Source organism: Benincasa hispida, chromosome 1 (assembly GCF_009727055.1).
Source record: "Benincasa hispida cultivar B227 chromosome 1, ASM972705v1, whole genome shotgun sequence".
Classification (NCBI taxonomy): Eukaryota; Viridiplantae; Streptophyta; class Magnoliopsida; order Cucurbitales; family Cucurbitaceae; genus Benincasa; species Benincasa hispida.
Window position 1 is genome coordinate 14,361,073 of NC_052349.1, and position 14,202 is coordinate 14,375,274.

The window sequence follows — 14,202 nt, forward strand, 5'->3', positions numbered from 1 at the left end:
TTTGGAGTTAATAATCAACATTCAAAAGCAATTAAGGATCTAAACACTCTAATTATATCAATTTTAAAGAAAAAACATGCATGTTCAAGAGAAAACCAGAAATAAGGTTTTAGCATATAACCTTTGTAGTTTCCACCAAATTATTTGAATGCTCCATGTAAATATTCTCCTTTTCTGTAGTAGACCACCATCCAAGTCTTCTCTACTATCCTCAGGCCTTATATTGAATTGTGAAACTCAGATTGAGATGAATTTGGTGTGATTTTAGGAGTTAGAAAGAAGGAAAAAAACTGGGATTTTTTTCTTCCGATTTTCAATTTGTATAATCCCTTCAATCTGATCTCAAGCTCTCATTATAAAGTGCTAATCCATGCAAATTAGGTTGCCACTTCATTTTCCATTTGAATAGTGGCATGAGGTGTAATTAAGAGTGAACTCACTTTCAATTAATTTTCCATTTTTCCTCTTTTAAAACATAAAATATATTTTTATTTTAAAAATTAAAACTTATTTTCAAAATCAATTTTAATGAAATAAAATTTATCAATTTCAATTTCATAAATCACACTTTTAATTCAATTAATTCCATAATTTTTTAATTTCATAAATTCACAAATGATAGAAAATTAACTAAACCAATTAAATTAAATTAAATTAATATCCAATATTAAATTAATAAAACACCTCATAAAATATTTAAATCATATTTAAATATTATCAACTCTCTATAATGTTTAATTCGTTAATTAAACATCAATTATATAAATAATAATAATCCAAACCCTAATTTGAGTTTGAATATTCCAAATTCTCTCAACATGCTATTCTAAGGTTTAATACTTTTACGAAATAGAAAATAGACCTAATGGACCTACAGATCATGAGTTCCAATGTTCGAGATTAATTGGCTAAACTACTTAAATCGAATTAATCACTATTTGTTAACTACCAAGATACACCACTATAGCTCAGTAGTTGCACTCTCCTCACCGTAGATATATTTTTGTCTACTTGATTTAACCATAATCAGTAAGTCAATCCTTCACAGGTCCTTTGTATTTATAGCTAGCCAAGATTACCGTTTTACCCTGTAATACATCTTGCTCCTTAAGTCTTAACTGAACTTCTATTGAATAATTAGTTTATGGTCCAACCAATAAACCGAATCCATCTCTGCTACAAGAGGGTGGGGCCCCATTGTTCAAGACTAGGAGTCAGTACTTAAGAGAACAACCTATCTGCTGACCCTAAGATGGGTAGGAGTAAATCCCGTCTTGCAAGACTATGTCCCCAATTATCTATCCGCTCTTACCCAAAATGGGAGGCTTATTGAGTGGTGATGTTAAAACACTTTCACCTATGTAGATTAAAGGATAATCCTGAATAAGCAGGAGTTCATAGTTAGCTCGGGATTAAGATCGAGTTACCTTATGTCATCGAATTTGAAATAGTCAATTTTAATAGTAAACAATTGTTATAAAGAAAAGTGACTATTTCATGGTCCCGTCCCATGCAAATATCTTTTGCTTAGGATTTCCCCACTTGCATGTCTCCACATGAACGATTTTGGGATCACATCGTTTGTACCAATATACAAAAAGGGTCGTATCCATAGTATCCACAAGACAAGGTGTCCAACCCTATTCATATACTTAAAGACCTTTTTGGTTATATACTAAAACTTGATCCTCTTTTATGTCTCTACATAAAGTTTAAGAATTCATATTATAGTCATACGTTGGTTTATTGGATTTATAAAAGAATGCAATTCAATAACACCTTTATTGGTAGAAAATTTTAATAATAACTTTATTGTGAATATAAAATGTTTAATGTTTACAAACTACGATTTTTATAACATATTCAACAAAATTAACTATATATTAAATTAGATTTAATATGTGATTATTTAATTAATGTGTCAATTAATTATATAACGTGTTATTTAATTAATTGGTATCAAGGGTTAAAAAGGAAATACTTGATCATTCTCCATATAAACTCATCTTATTAACCCATTTAGGGAAAACATTCTTTTATGAAAATGGATACCCTAACCTCCAAAATAATTTTTCTCTGCACTTTCTTTATAATCTCTCTACCCTTTCCTCTTCGAAATGTTGAAGCCTACTCATTTAACTCTTGGAATCCTAGAGAATAACAAGATTATTCTTGTGATGGTGTCGGTGATCGTTAAGAACACGAGTGGAGACATGTAGGGGCCAGGAGGCATGTGCCCCCTCTCAATTTATCTGTATTTTGTATAAATTATAAAGTAATATATATTAAAAGTTCAAGTTGAATAACAGAAATGAAGCTGATTTATTGGCGTGTGGTGTTATTTGGATGGCATCAAATGGAAGTTTGACTTTTACTATTTGCAACATTTTATTTCAGTTTTTTGTATGAGTTTTTCCCATATTTTTCATCTCTAATGGGCTTTTAAAGCCTAAGTCATGTAAAGAATAATAAAGGAAAGTATGTCAAATAATGTGACATTTAGAATATATAATGTGTTTTTTTAATAAATAATCAAACAATATTTTTTATCAACAACGAGATTGGACACTTTCAAGACTTTTTTCCTTCTTTCCAAAATTCATTTTTCAATCTCAAGAACATTCGATTAAAAATGTATCGTTCATTTTTTGCACATAATTTTTATATTCATATTACACATTACATATTTTTGTTTAATTCCATGTTATTTTTACATTCACATTTACTTGTATAGATTTTAAAAATTATTTTCCAAGTTCAAATAAGAGGATTATTTGTTGCCACTCATTTAGATATACAAAATTAACAAGTAAGTTTTAAAATCTTCTTAGAGTTTAAATTTTTTATGTCTTTAAATCTATATAATAGAATTTAATATTCTTAATATTAGTACTTTTGTAGAGTTAATTCAAAATTAGTATGGAGAGATATTAGAAAAGAAAAACAACAATAGAAGATGTAAAGGTATCATCTTTAAAGAAGAAAAATGTTTTAGATTCCGATCGATCTTATACAGAAATCAATCTAGAAAAACTACTTGCACATCCTAGTCAAAGAACCAAATTTATGATTATAATTATACTATTTGAGAACAAGTTCATATAGCATATTTACTAAAAAGTCCTTGTCAGCCTCGAAATCTTACTTTTCCACTTAAGAATTTTGGTAGAAAGTCAAGACGATTTAATATAGTTTGCTTAAGTGAATATTATAATTAGTTAGAATATGACACTTCAAAGTATGCTTCATTTTATTTATGTTGTTATCTATTCAAACCGGAAGCAAGTGAAGAATTAAGATCGATTTCAAAATATAATGTCCCTATATAAAATTCCTGGTTTTGCCACTGGTTGAGAAGACGTTCGTGTGAAGAACAGAAATTTCGAGAAGTTTGAGAATCTACGAAGGTAAGAATCGTTCATCCATTTATTTCATATTTATAATGCATGCTTAGTATGTTGTTTATCTTATTCCGTTCTGCTTTAGTTTGCTGTCTTTTGTCTATTTAAAATGGACAAATCGAATGCAAGGCGATGTCACGCTTCCGCTCGTGATTCGATCCCTATAAGTTTTATCTTTTTCTTATCATGACATATAATTTATTGAGATCTCTTTTATTAGCCTTATTTATTTCAAGATTCTTATGAGTCCTCATATTTATAATTTTTTTGGAACATCCATATTCTTAACTGAATCATTTTGGTTATTGGCTACTTATTTTTTGAGGATTTTTATATTTACCACACTTTAAGTGTGATTCAAACTCATTAGTAATAACTACTTGTTACATTGAGATATTACTTTTATATGATCTATTTGGTCCACTAGTGCGGTTACCATTTTTTTTCAATTGATATTATACAAAATTTAGAGATTAAATTGATCAATTTAAAATATAAAGAACTAAACGCACATATTCCTAAAATTTATCTACCATTTTGCTTAAATATTTTGGTACGTGAGAAAAAAATTAATAAAATAATCACCCATCTTTCCACTGATCTGGAAACTTCTTCCAACTACTTTCACAACACTGTACAAAAGTTTCCTTTGTTCCTTATGGTTAATTAGGAAGCCACGTCATCTCCCTTTTCGTGTGTGGACAAACCAACCCACGTGACCATCTTATTTGGCAGTAATTAGAAACTGCTGACGTGGAACTTAAATATCCACCACTCTCCTCCCCCATCCTCCGCTATATAAACCCAGCCGAGGTTTGTAATTCAATCACCATTATCATTTCACTGATCGCTTCATATAGAACCTTCACAGCTATTTCTTCAACCACCGCTACCGTCACCGCCAGTAAGTTTTGCCGTTTTCTTTGCTCCGACGTCGTTTAACACCTCAGAACAGTTCCAATGGCCGCTTCTGCCGTGATGCAGTCCATTCCGGCGAGCTCGGCTAATCGAGGTATTTCCAGGACATCAACGAATCGCCTTCTCCCGGCGGCGATTCGACCGTACTCCCGGCGTATGGCCTCCTTTCGAGTGCGATGCACGGCGGAGGTATTCGCTTGGCTATTTCATTCTCTCGGTGACTGATTGCACTCTTTTTTTATAATCGAATCTCATAGGGCTTTAATAATCGTGGAGTAATCTGTTTTTCTGCTTTGATTTAGGAGGATCAGAGAGAGCAACCGATTTCAACATCGATCCCACCGTCGTCTCTCAAACCAGAACCAACTCCCTCTCCCTCGCCACCGCCAAAGGTAAATAAACCTGCAACATCACTGGCTGTTTCTCGATCAATGGATCGAATCGTAATATCTCGTTAAATAGAGTCTGGTAATTTCCGCAGGTGAGTACGAAGTTTACAGACATTTTGGCGTTCAGCGGGCCAGGGCCAGAGAGGATCAACGGGCGGCTTGCGATGATCGGGTTCGTGGCTGCCCTAGCGGTTGAAACATTGAAGGGACAAGACGTGTTCGAGCAAATCGCAAACGGAGGGATTCCATGGTTTGTGGGAACGAGCGTAGTTCTAACATTGGCATCGCTGATTCCTTTGTTTAGGGGAGTGAGTGCTGAGTCGAACTCGAAGGGGATTATGAATTCAAACGCGGAGCTGTGGAATGGGAGGTTTGCGATGTTGGGCCTTGTTGCTTTGGCCTTCACTGAATATGTTAAAGGTGGAAGCCTTGTGTAAGTTGTTAATTTGAGTTGTAGACATTTAATGTAATGTTTAGTATTGTATCTATGAAAAATCATATTCATATAAATGGGATATGGGATTTAGGAATGAATGTCAACAAAGTAAGCCATTGAAGTGTAGTAAGAACTTTTATGTTTTATATCGTGACATATATTGATTTTTTGCTGCAACATTTCGCTTTTATGTAACAACTACAATTCCGATAAGTTAACACTTACAGTTTTCAATTCCAACTTATTTTTATTCTCTCCTATTCCCCTCATCCAGGAAAATGGTCACATTTAATTAGAATTTCTATATATTTATATCATTTTAAAAAGTTTGTTATAAAAATATAAAACACATGCTCACGAAATCAGAATATATATATATATATACACATTTATTCGAAATATAAGATACGCATGTGAAAATAATAATATTTATTTCTTAAATTCATAGTGCGAGTCTTCAAAGTGGGGGACCATGAGGTATTTATTGATCACCTTGTGCAACATGTATTTCTGTCTCATATTAAAAAGGGCAATATTCAATACACTTATTTTACACATTTTTTTCTCACTCCAATCTTACTAAAAGAGAAATTTCAAGTATATTTATCTGGAAAAAGAATATTTGTACCGTATGATTACATTCCAGGAACATAAAAAATTGAGTAAATTTTTTTTATAAAAGTGCTGCCCAAACTACATAGAAAAATAAAATTGATCTGCTATTTAAAAAAAAAAAAAAAAGAAAAGGTGAGTTCTAAACTAGTAAAAATGTCTGATTTTAATTTTAAACTATTTCAGTTATAATTATTGGTATACCAATTTTGATATGTAAATTGTATAAAGTTTTTTAGAGTATTTTTGTAGTCAAGCTTCCATTGAAAATTGTGTGAATGTAATAATTATAGTAGAATTTCTTTCAAATGAGCCATTGTTTGATTTTTGAACTTTTCACGTAGTTTTCTGCTTGGTAGGAGTGGAAAGTTTGTTTTTCGGAAACACGACATTATATTTATATATTTTTTAATAGTTTTTCATTCCAAATAGTCGATGGCTTATGACATAAATCAAAGATAGAAATAACATTTTCAATTTTGTAATTTAACTTTCTTTATATTACAAAATTCAAAATGTATCATTTTTTTTTTGGAAATTATTCATTTTTGAAAATTATTTTTGCATGATCATTTGTTATTCAATCTAGCATTAATATATTAACCTATTATATAAATCGAACAAGAAAGAGTATACGTGGGTCTCTCAAAATATTTTGTGTTTGTATTTGATCTCCGACTATAATTGCTTATTTTGGATAAAAAAAAAATATATAAAGATTATACACATCCAAAGAAAATCATGTAAAAATGCTTTAAATGCAGAAAAATTTATGAAAATATTAAAGACAATCATAATCTTGTTGCTACATTTCTAAATATGAGATCATAAATATCCGCCCGTCAAAATCTTTCGTTCAAGTTTTTACACTAAAGTGGTCCACTATCCCACCACTCTAAGCATTACTCAACACATAAAACACAAATTACTATCTCAGATAATAATTCTCTCAAACCTCACAACTATATAATTCAAAATAATAATAAAAATAAATCAATATCTCCCTAAATCCTTTAAGCATTATTACATAATGTTAATCATATCCTCGATTATTATTTATGAACGTGGTACAAAGAGAAACGTGAGAGACCAAGGTATTTGAAAAACAAAAATAGCGTGCATTTAAAATTGCCCTCCCTTTTACAATCACAAATAACAATAAGACAATTACAACAAGTGGCTATATGATGCATTTCAATGGGATGCTTGCATAGTGTACGTGATTCCTAAGACTGTAACTATGTAAACACAATGATCTCATTTTCGAAGAATTAAATCACTCATCGATCCAAAAATTTAAACTTAAATTTATAAGTTTCAATAAATTTAATTTATAAATACATTTTAATATTCTCCCTTGTTTCTAGACTAAAGAAATTCTAGAAGAATAACAAGTGAAAATCAATACTAAATAGAAAAAGAATGATATTATAAGAGTTGAAATACAGAACTTTTCCTCCAACTATATTAAATCATCAGATAATCCAAAAATGATGGTAAGATGCAATAAATTTAACTAAATAAATATTTTAACACAGTAGCCCATGCATGTTTAACATTTAAATATCAATGGAACTAAAGGGGCACTTATCTGGGTTTATTCTTTAACCATAAAACTTTCATCTTGATATTATATTGCTCGCAGTCTCTTATTCATTACACAATTTATCTTATCAAAATAATTTATCTACAGTGGGCTTGCTTCAAAACATATATAAACAGAAAAGAATGGATGAATATAATTTCATCTATATACATATTCACCTTAAACCATCCACATCTTTACTGGGGGTAGCGGGTATTATCTTACCTTACATCTCTGCTAAGGATCCATGTAGATCGCCAACTTCTGAACCTCACCATTTGCTTGCTTATAATGTTGCGTTGGATCTTCATCATCGTCTTTCTGTGATATTAAATGTGTAACCATACAATTCAATACATACTATTCTCACATCAGTAATATTCGCTGTAAATTCAATTTTAGACAGATTTAAGGATTTGTATTCCGCTTTATTATTGTCCTTGAACATGTTCTTGAAATTTTAGCCAAACTTGGCTAAGATTTATAAACATTTTTAAAAGGTAGAAAACTAAACAGGCCAATTTTCAAAAAAAAGAGAAGGAAAAACAGGAGAAGTCGGATCATCTGGTTAAAGTTAACTATATATTGAAGGCACTTACTTCTGAAGGTAGATTGGCCGGAAACAAATTTATTACTCCAGCATTGAAGTTGAATCCACTGAAAAAGTCAGATATACAGAGAAGAGAAGGATGGATTAGGTACATGTGCTACATTGACGTAAAGAAAAGCAAGGGAAAAAAAGATCTGATGAATAAGAAATACGTTCATATGATTTATAAGCAGAAAATTAATTTTAAAATCTGGTCACATGAGAATTTCATGAAATACGATGAGGGACAACCGACTTTGTTTTGATTTCTCCAACAAAAGTATGTATAGATTTTGCAAAAAAGGAGGATGAGGGAAAGATACCAGGTTGATAGCACAAGTTGCCACACATATGGAATGAAAAACTCTTCGGGATGACTCTCTTGCTCATACGTGAAACGTAGTTGAGTAAACATCTACAATAATATCAATTCATATAGAAAATCAAAGCAATAAGGGAAGTGATCTTCAAAAATCATCTTGGAAGAGGCTATTCAGCTAAACACTGGATTTCTTCTCACCTTCAAGCCTTCCCCACGCCAAGATCTGCAGTTATTAATGATAACCTGCAGCACTTTCTCTACTGACCAATCATCATCCATCCTTTGAGCATCTATGCGGCTATTGAAGAAATCTAATACCTACACAATATTAACAAGTAAATAAGTACCAGCAACTGACTGACAAAGCCTAATATGTAATAAGTCAAATTGGAATATTAACAGATATGGATCGCATAGAATGGAAAAAAAAAAAAAAAAAAAAAAAATAAAGCTATAGAATATTCTGAAGTATAGTCCCTTGTGGGGGCATCCGATAAAATATTCAGAATCATACAGTGTAAATATTCTCAAGAAGTTCATTAAACCGTGGGTGATTCTTGAATGGCTGAAATACTTCCTGCCGGTGCATTATTGCATATATAAACTGCGGAAGTGTACATATTCCATAACAAAAGAGGTAAGTTAATATGAATAAAGCTAAATATGCAACCAGTAATTGAAATCAGCTTCTACGATGTTACCTCAGGATTCCGTGGTAGAGCATAAGACAGAATTGCATTCAAAATTTCGAGGACAAGTCTCAAGAAGTCGGTATAAATTTGCAACTCAGTTGACTACCACAAAAAACAATTTACCTCAGCAACACATGAAATAATAAATATTGTGCAATTATTCATATAATCCATGTAAGAATTTAACTATGACCCTACAAAGTATTAGTGAAATACCGCATCATCTGCTGGGAAATTGACTTCTGTGGAGTCAATTTTAGCATTATCGGCCTTAATGTTTCTGAGTTCTGCCGATCTGTTATACCTACACCCAAAATTACGGCAGGAACATAACTTAAGATTAAGTACAATACAAGAGTCGTCCCATGAGAAAAGGTGTCCATAAGTTGGTCATAACCAAAAAATGTTCTAAGAGTATCCGTTTCAATAAAAAGATTTACGTGGAAGTCAGCCCATCTGATTATAACGGCATTGTGTATCGCCATGGGAAAAAAAATTCGAAGGTCAAAATCAGCCAACAGAAAGAATTAATGACATACTTTCTTGAAAGCATATCAAAAAGGCTGACCAGCCTCTGAGATGCATATGAACTCAAACGGTGGACATGAGGAGCCATGTTTGCTAATGTCGCAAGACAAGTTGTATGGAGATAAACATCCTGTCAAAAAATTACCAAATGCGTTATAATTTTTGTGTATGTATCGACAAAATGAGAAAAAAAAAAAGAAAGGGAACATATTCAGGAATAGTTTGAAGTTGAAATATTTTGTGCAAGTTGGTTATACAACTTACTACGAGCTTAAATACAAATCCATGGTATTTGTCACTCCATAAGCATATTTTTTTTAAATATTATCCCAAGCATTTAAGACTTCGAAATCAGATAAAAAGGGCATCTGAAAACAATTATCATCTGTACATAAAACCACACAGAATGCATTGTCATTACTCCAATCTGACTTTAACTAGATGAGCTTGTCAAGTCATACCCGCAACTTAGATAGGTTGAACTGTACGGTCCTGATCAAGATTATCACCATCAGAGAACCGAGAGATGTTTGATGAAGAAGACGCTCCTTATACCAAGGAACCGCAGGAAGCATCTGTGCACGTAGTAATAAAACTTAAGAGAACCTCATAAATGCAGGAAACCATGCAAGAAGACAAAAAGACATCAGCCTTACTAGTTTGTGAATGCTTGCATTGAATGATGAATCTTGACTAAGAATTAGAAGTATGATCAACAGCATGTAGATTTGATTAGATGACCTCGTTGAAGCATTATACAGTGCTTCCAAAATTGGCATCAACTGTTTATAGATTATCAAACAGATGACAAATATGAAACAGTCGTTAAATTACTGCATCAAGTGGATATGTATTGATTGTAATCATAATACAAAATTAACATAGTAACAGTATTTTAATAAAGTCACAAACATGACTATATCCAAATTGAATCACCGTCAACTGCTTGAAGAATAATCTTAGTTAAAACATCACACTAACGGAGTGTTGCACTTGATCAATATACAGTAAGATGTAGCCCAAGATATTGGGAGATGAACAGAAACTTACCAACGTATCCAAATCAGTTCGCACCAAAACATATTCCAAGAAGTCAGCATTCCCTTGCAATAATGAGTAGAGCAGAAGCACAGCACCCTCATCAGCCAAGCACCTGCAGAAACATAACCTGTTAAGTTGCTCAAAGCAAAAGGCCATCTCATGCCATCAACCTTTTCGTCTAAAAATAGTATATAGATGCAGGGATATGGAGTATGCATGTATTCCAACTTAACCAGGTACTACAGCACAGTAAAATGATATATGAGCTGGACAATACAATTAAATTGTGGTATGAAAAAAAATTTCTAAAACCATGCAATTATTAACAACGTTTGTTCAATAAGAAAGCAAATACATACATTCCAAGAGTATCAAACAGCGAAGCAAATGGTAGCCACACAAGTGGACCACTATGTGCATTACCATCTGAATCAACACGATCAACTGCAACCACAAGTATTAATAAACCAGCATCAAACATACATAAACTGGCTAAACCATAAGAAGGAAATAGCAGCGGAGAAAAGAAAGCTTAATATCTTACATTCAACATCAGATGCATTTTCTAAGGCCTTGCAATACGGATTATCATAAAAGGTTGCATTCTCTTTCAGAAGATAATCTGAGCTAACGTTATCACCACTTGCTAGAGATTCATTACTAACAAAACACTTGCGATAATGAATGAGAATGAGAAGAACGTTTAGACTGCAATCAGCCAATGGACTCCCAGAGCCTTGGGAAGTTGAACTGACCAGGTAGTTGAATGGCATTAACACGAAATTTGCTGTAGAAAGGTACACATGTTAGCAGAGGCTTATATAAGCAACATGAGCTTTGAATGGTCTCCCAAACTCAACAATCACGTTCACAACCAAAATACAATAAACCACATGCCATGCCAGCGAATGAAGCTTAATTACTTTCAGTGAATGAAAGAAGGAAAAAAAAAATCGTCTACTGAAGAGTTGGGGCAACAAAATGACATGGGCATGCGGATGTTAGAAACTTATCCATGAAAGAACAAGAGAAGCACTAAACGTAGCAACATGGTAATAGAGTCGAAGTCAATTAAACCCAATCCTGGATGACCAGTTTCACTGTGCTTAATGAAGAACCAAAGAATACAGAAAAGTATATCTTGAAGACTAATCCGACAAAAGCTGCCTTTTAAGAAATGACATTTTCTTTTAACACAACAAAATCAGAGAACTAAAACCAGTAATTGGACGAGAAATAACACCAAGTGTTGCACATGGACTCTCCAAAATCAGCTCCAAAGACACGAGTGAATGTAACCCATTAAAAATGACACTAAAGATAATCCTTATCCACTAAATGTCTGTTCACAAGCACTCAAAAAGTGAAAGAAAAGGTGTCATACCTGCTGCAGAACTGACTCTCTGTAAGACACCGGACTGATTTCCATCAGAAAATATAGGATAAGAACTATTTAAAGGGACGTTGGGCCGACTTATAAAATTAAGAAGTAGTTTGCGCATGACCACAATAACCAAGGCACTGTCCTGAAAATTTCAATAAGAACTTAGCAGCAATAAACTTCGAAATTTTAAAGTATTAATTAAGTTAAAAATCCAGTTACCTGAGCCATGGCTGCATCAATAAATGGGTTAAAATCCTTTGGTCTAGGAGATGGACCAGAAAGAAGTTGAGTTGACATGGCAATCAACATAAAGTTAAGTAGCTCCACGTGGAGGAAGTATGTCTCGTCACTATTAAGAAAAAAGTATAATCAGAATACTAGGCCCCTAAATATCTCTCCATCAAGGGAGGAATAAATGCAACACTTTACCTTAAATTAACTGAACCAATAAAGCTAAGAACAGCATGCATTATGAAATCTTCAACATTTTGATCTGCAAGTATAAAATGAGGCAGAGTGAAGCCTGTGGTACTTCAAAGAGAACTAGAGAATAAGGCTAAAACAGCTAGACATGCTGGTTGAGCAACAGATTATGAAATGGAAGTTTAGTAATAGAAATAATCTCAAACAGCTATACAGATTTGGCCAACTTCATACATGCACAAGCAACTGAAACGATGAGAATGTATTGGCCTTTTTCCAAGCACAAAAGAAATTTCTTCTATAGAGAGAATATTTTATGATGTGGAGACCAAGTTAGTAAAATCATCAACTCCCATCCTACAGTGCACAAGATACAAATAAAAGAGTATGATACCCAAAAAGGTTTTACCTGCTATGAATTCTTTTGATGCTAATTCGTTATCGTTTAGGGACAGATATAATTCTTCAATCCTGTCACTTTTCGTATTTTCAATCAAGTGCTTCAAGAAAACGGATGAGATATAAACGGCGTTAATTGCCTTCTCGTAAGTCAAGGAAGATGCTCCAGAGTTCGTAATGCACTCTTGTAAGCACCATGCCATGTGGATTAAAATCTTTGCAAGATGTCTTGTCTTGTAGTTGTTTGTTGCTGCACAAGTAACGCAAAGTCAAAAAGATGTAAAGATGTACAAGGTTGTTAAAGCCTTTCAATGCAGTTATGTTTAAACATTGAAATGGGATTTAATAAGTTCCACAATTGCAAATGTAGTGGAAGGCAAAGCAAATTTCAGAAAAAATGTCTAATGCCGCAGCCCACCCTAAAAAAAGCCAATTGCAAAGAACTGAGTATTAGCTTAATTACAACAAAAAGAATGTTATGCGCACAAGAATCAGTCAGTTTGAAACATAGCACATAATAGCTCCAACATGGCACCTACGCACTAATCAATGGCTAATGGAATCTTATGCGGCACATATCGTGTCCACTAACATAAAATATCCAACTAATCCAGAAGCTAGATCACATTCAATTTGGTATGCAGTCTTCCCTTAGAGCCAAACCAATAGCATGACAAAGTTTAAGAAAACGAAATCCTACTCTTAAACAATTTAAATCAATTAAAAACACGACCGACCTAAAAGCTCGCAAGCTTGATGAACGCGGTGAGTCGGCCATTGCAGGCTAGGAGGAAGCTCGAGCAATTTCTGCCAGAAATCAGAGGAAATAGGAAAAGACTCCTCTCCTACAAAAGTTCCAATTAAGTACTCCGCCGTATCCTGCGGCCGTGAGTTGGTCCGACGCGGCGTAGAAGGCACAGCCCCCATCTAAACACGAAAAAACAAAATAGAAAACCCTAGATGCTCAGATTCTCGACTCACTCCTTCAGTACGGTGCCAATGCCGATCAGAATCCAAAAACAGGCAAATTCAAGGCGTAGTAAATTCACACCGACGGCATTAGAGCCAAAGAAACTCAGAGACGTTCGATCAAACTTGCTATGAACAAAACAAATGATCCTTTCCCGTTAGTAACGAACAAGGAGAAATGGTGAGAGACCGGAGGAGCTTCCAATCGAAGGCTTTTCAGAACTGAACAAACAAAAATTATAAAAATTAAAAATATAATTAAAAAATGGTACTATCGGTTTTACGACGTCGATGCGTCATAATGATTTACCCAATTTCCCGAATTGTCCTCGAAGTAGTTCCTTTAATTTTTTGTTTCGAAAAAAATAAAAAGAAAAAGTTCCTTTCATTTTTCAAAAATTGATAATTCTTTCTATCCCATTAATTTTATTTACCTAAATATTTTCAAAATTACGCGTTTTCCCTTTCTCTTGATAATTAACGCTCATTGGACTCATTTCGATTGATTTCGAAT

At 33.2% G+C, this 14,202-nt stretch overlaps 2 protein-coding genes across 2 annotated transcripts; one reads left to right on the forward strand and one right to left on the reverse strand.

The window, feature by feature from the left end:
- The first annotated feature begins 4,211 nt into the window (after positions 1-4,211).
- On the forward strand, positions 4,212-5,321 carry LOC120071959 (early light-induced protein 1, chloroplastic). The gene is made up of 3 exons (XM_039024393.1): positions 4,212-4,508; positions 4,622-4,711; positions 4,801-5,321. The coding sequence occupies exons 1-3, from the start codon at positions 4,362-4,364 to the stop codon at positions 5,143-5,145; spliced, it is 582 nt and encodes a 193-aa protein (XP_038880321.1). The 5' UTR covers positions 4,212-4,361; the 3' UTR covers positions 5,146-5,321.
- A 2,031-nt stretch (positions 5,322-7,352) lies between these two features.
- LOC120070263 (dymeclin) lies at positions 7,353-13,972 on the reverse strand. Its single transcript, XM_039022159.1, has 18 exons — positions 13,457-13,972; positions 12,730-12,969; positions 12,327-12,390; positions 12,117-12,246; positions 11,898-12,039; positions 11,058-11,300; positions 10,873-10,957; positions 10,523-10,625; positions 10,129-10,254; positions 9,934-10,047; positions 9,484-9,602; positions 9,161-9,248; positions 8,954-9,046; positions 8,767-8,856; positions 8,451-8,570; positions 8,254-8,345; positions 7,941-7,998; positions 7,353-7,662 (listed from the first exon to the last, which is right to left on the reverse strand). Exons 1-18 carry the CDS (start codon positions 13,644-13,646, stop codon positions 7,579-7,581), a joined length of 2,181 nt encoding a protein of 726 aa, XP_038878087.1. The 5' UTR covers positions 13,647-13,972; the 3' UTR covers positions 7,353-7,578.
- Between the last annotated feature and the right edge of the window lie 230 nt (positions 13,973-14,202).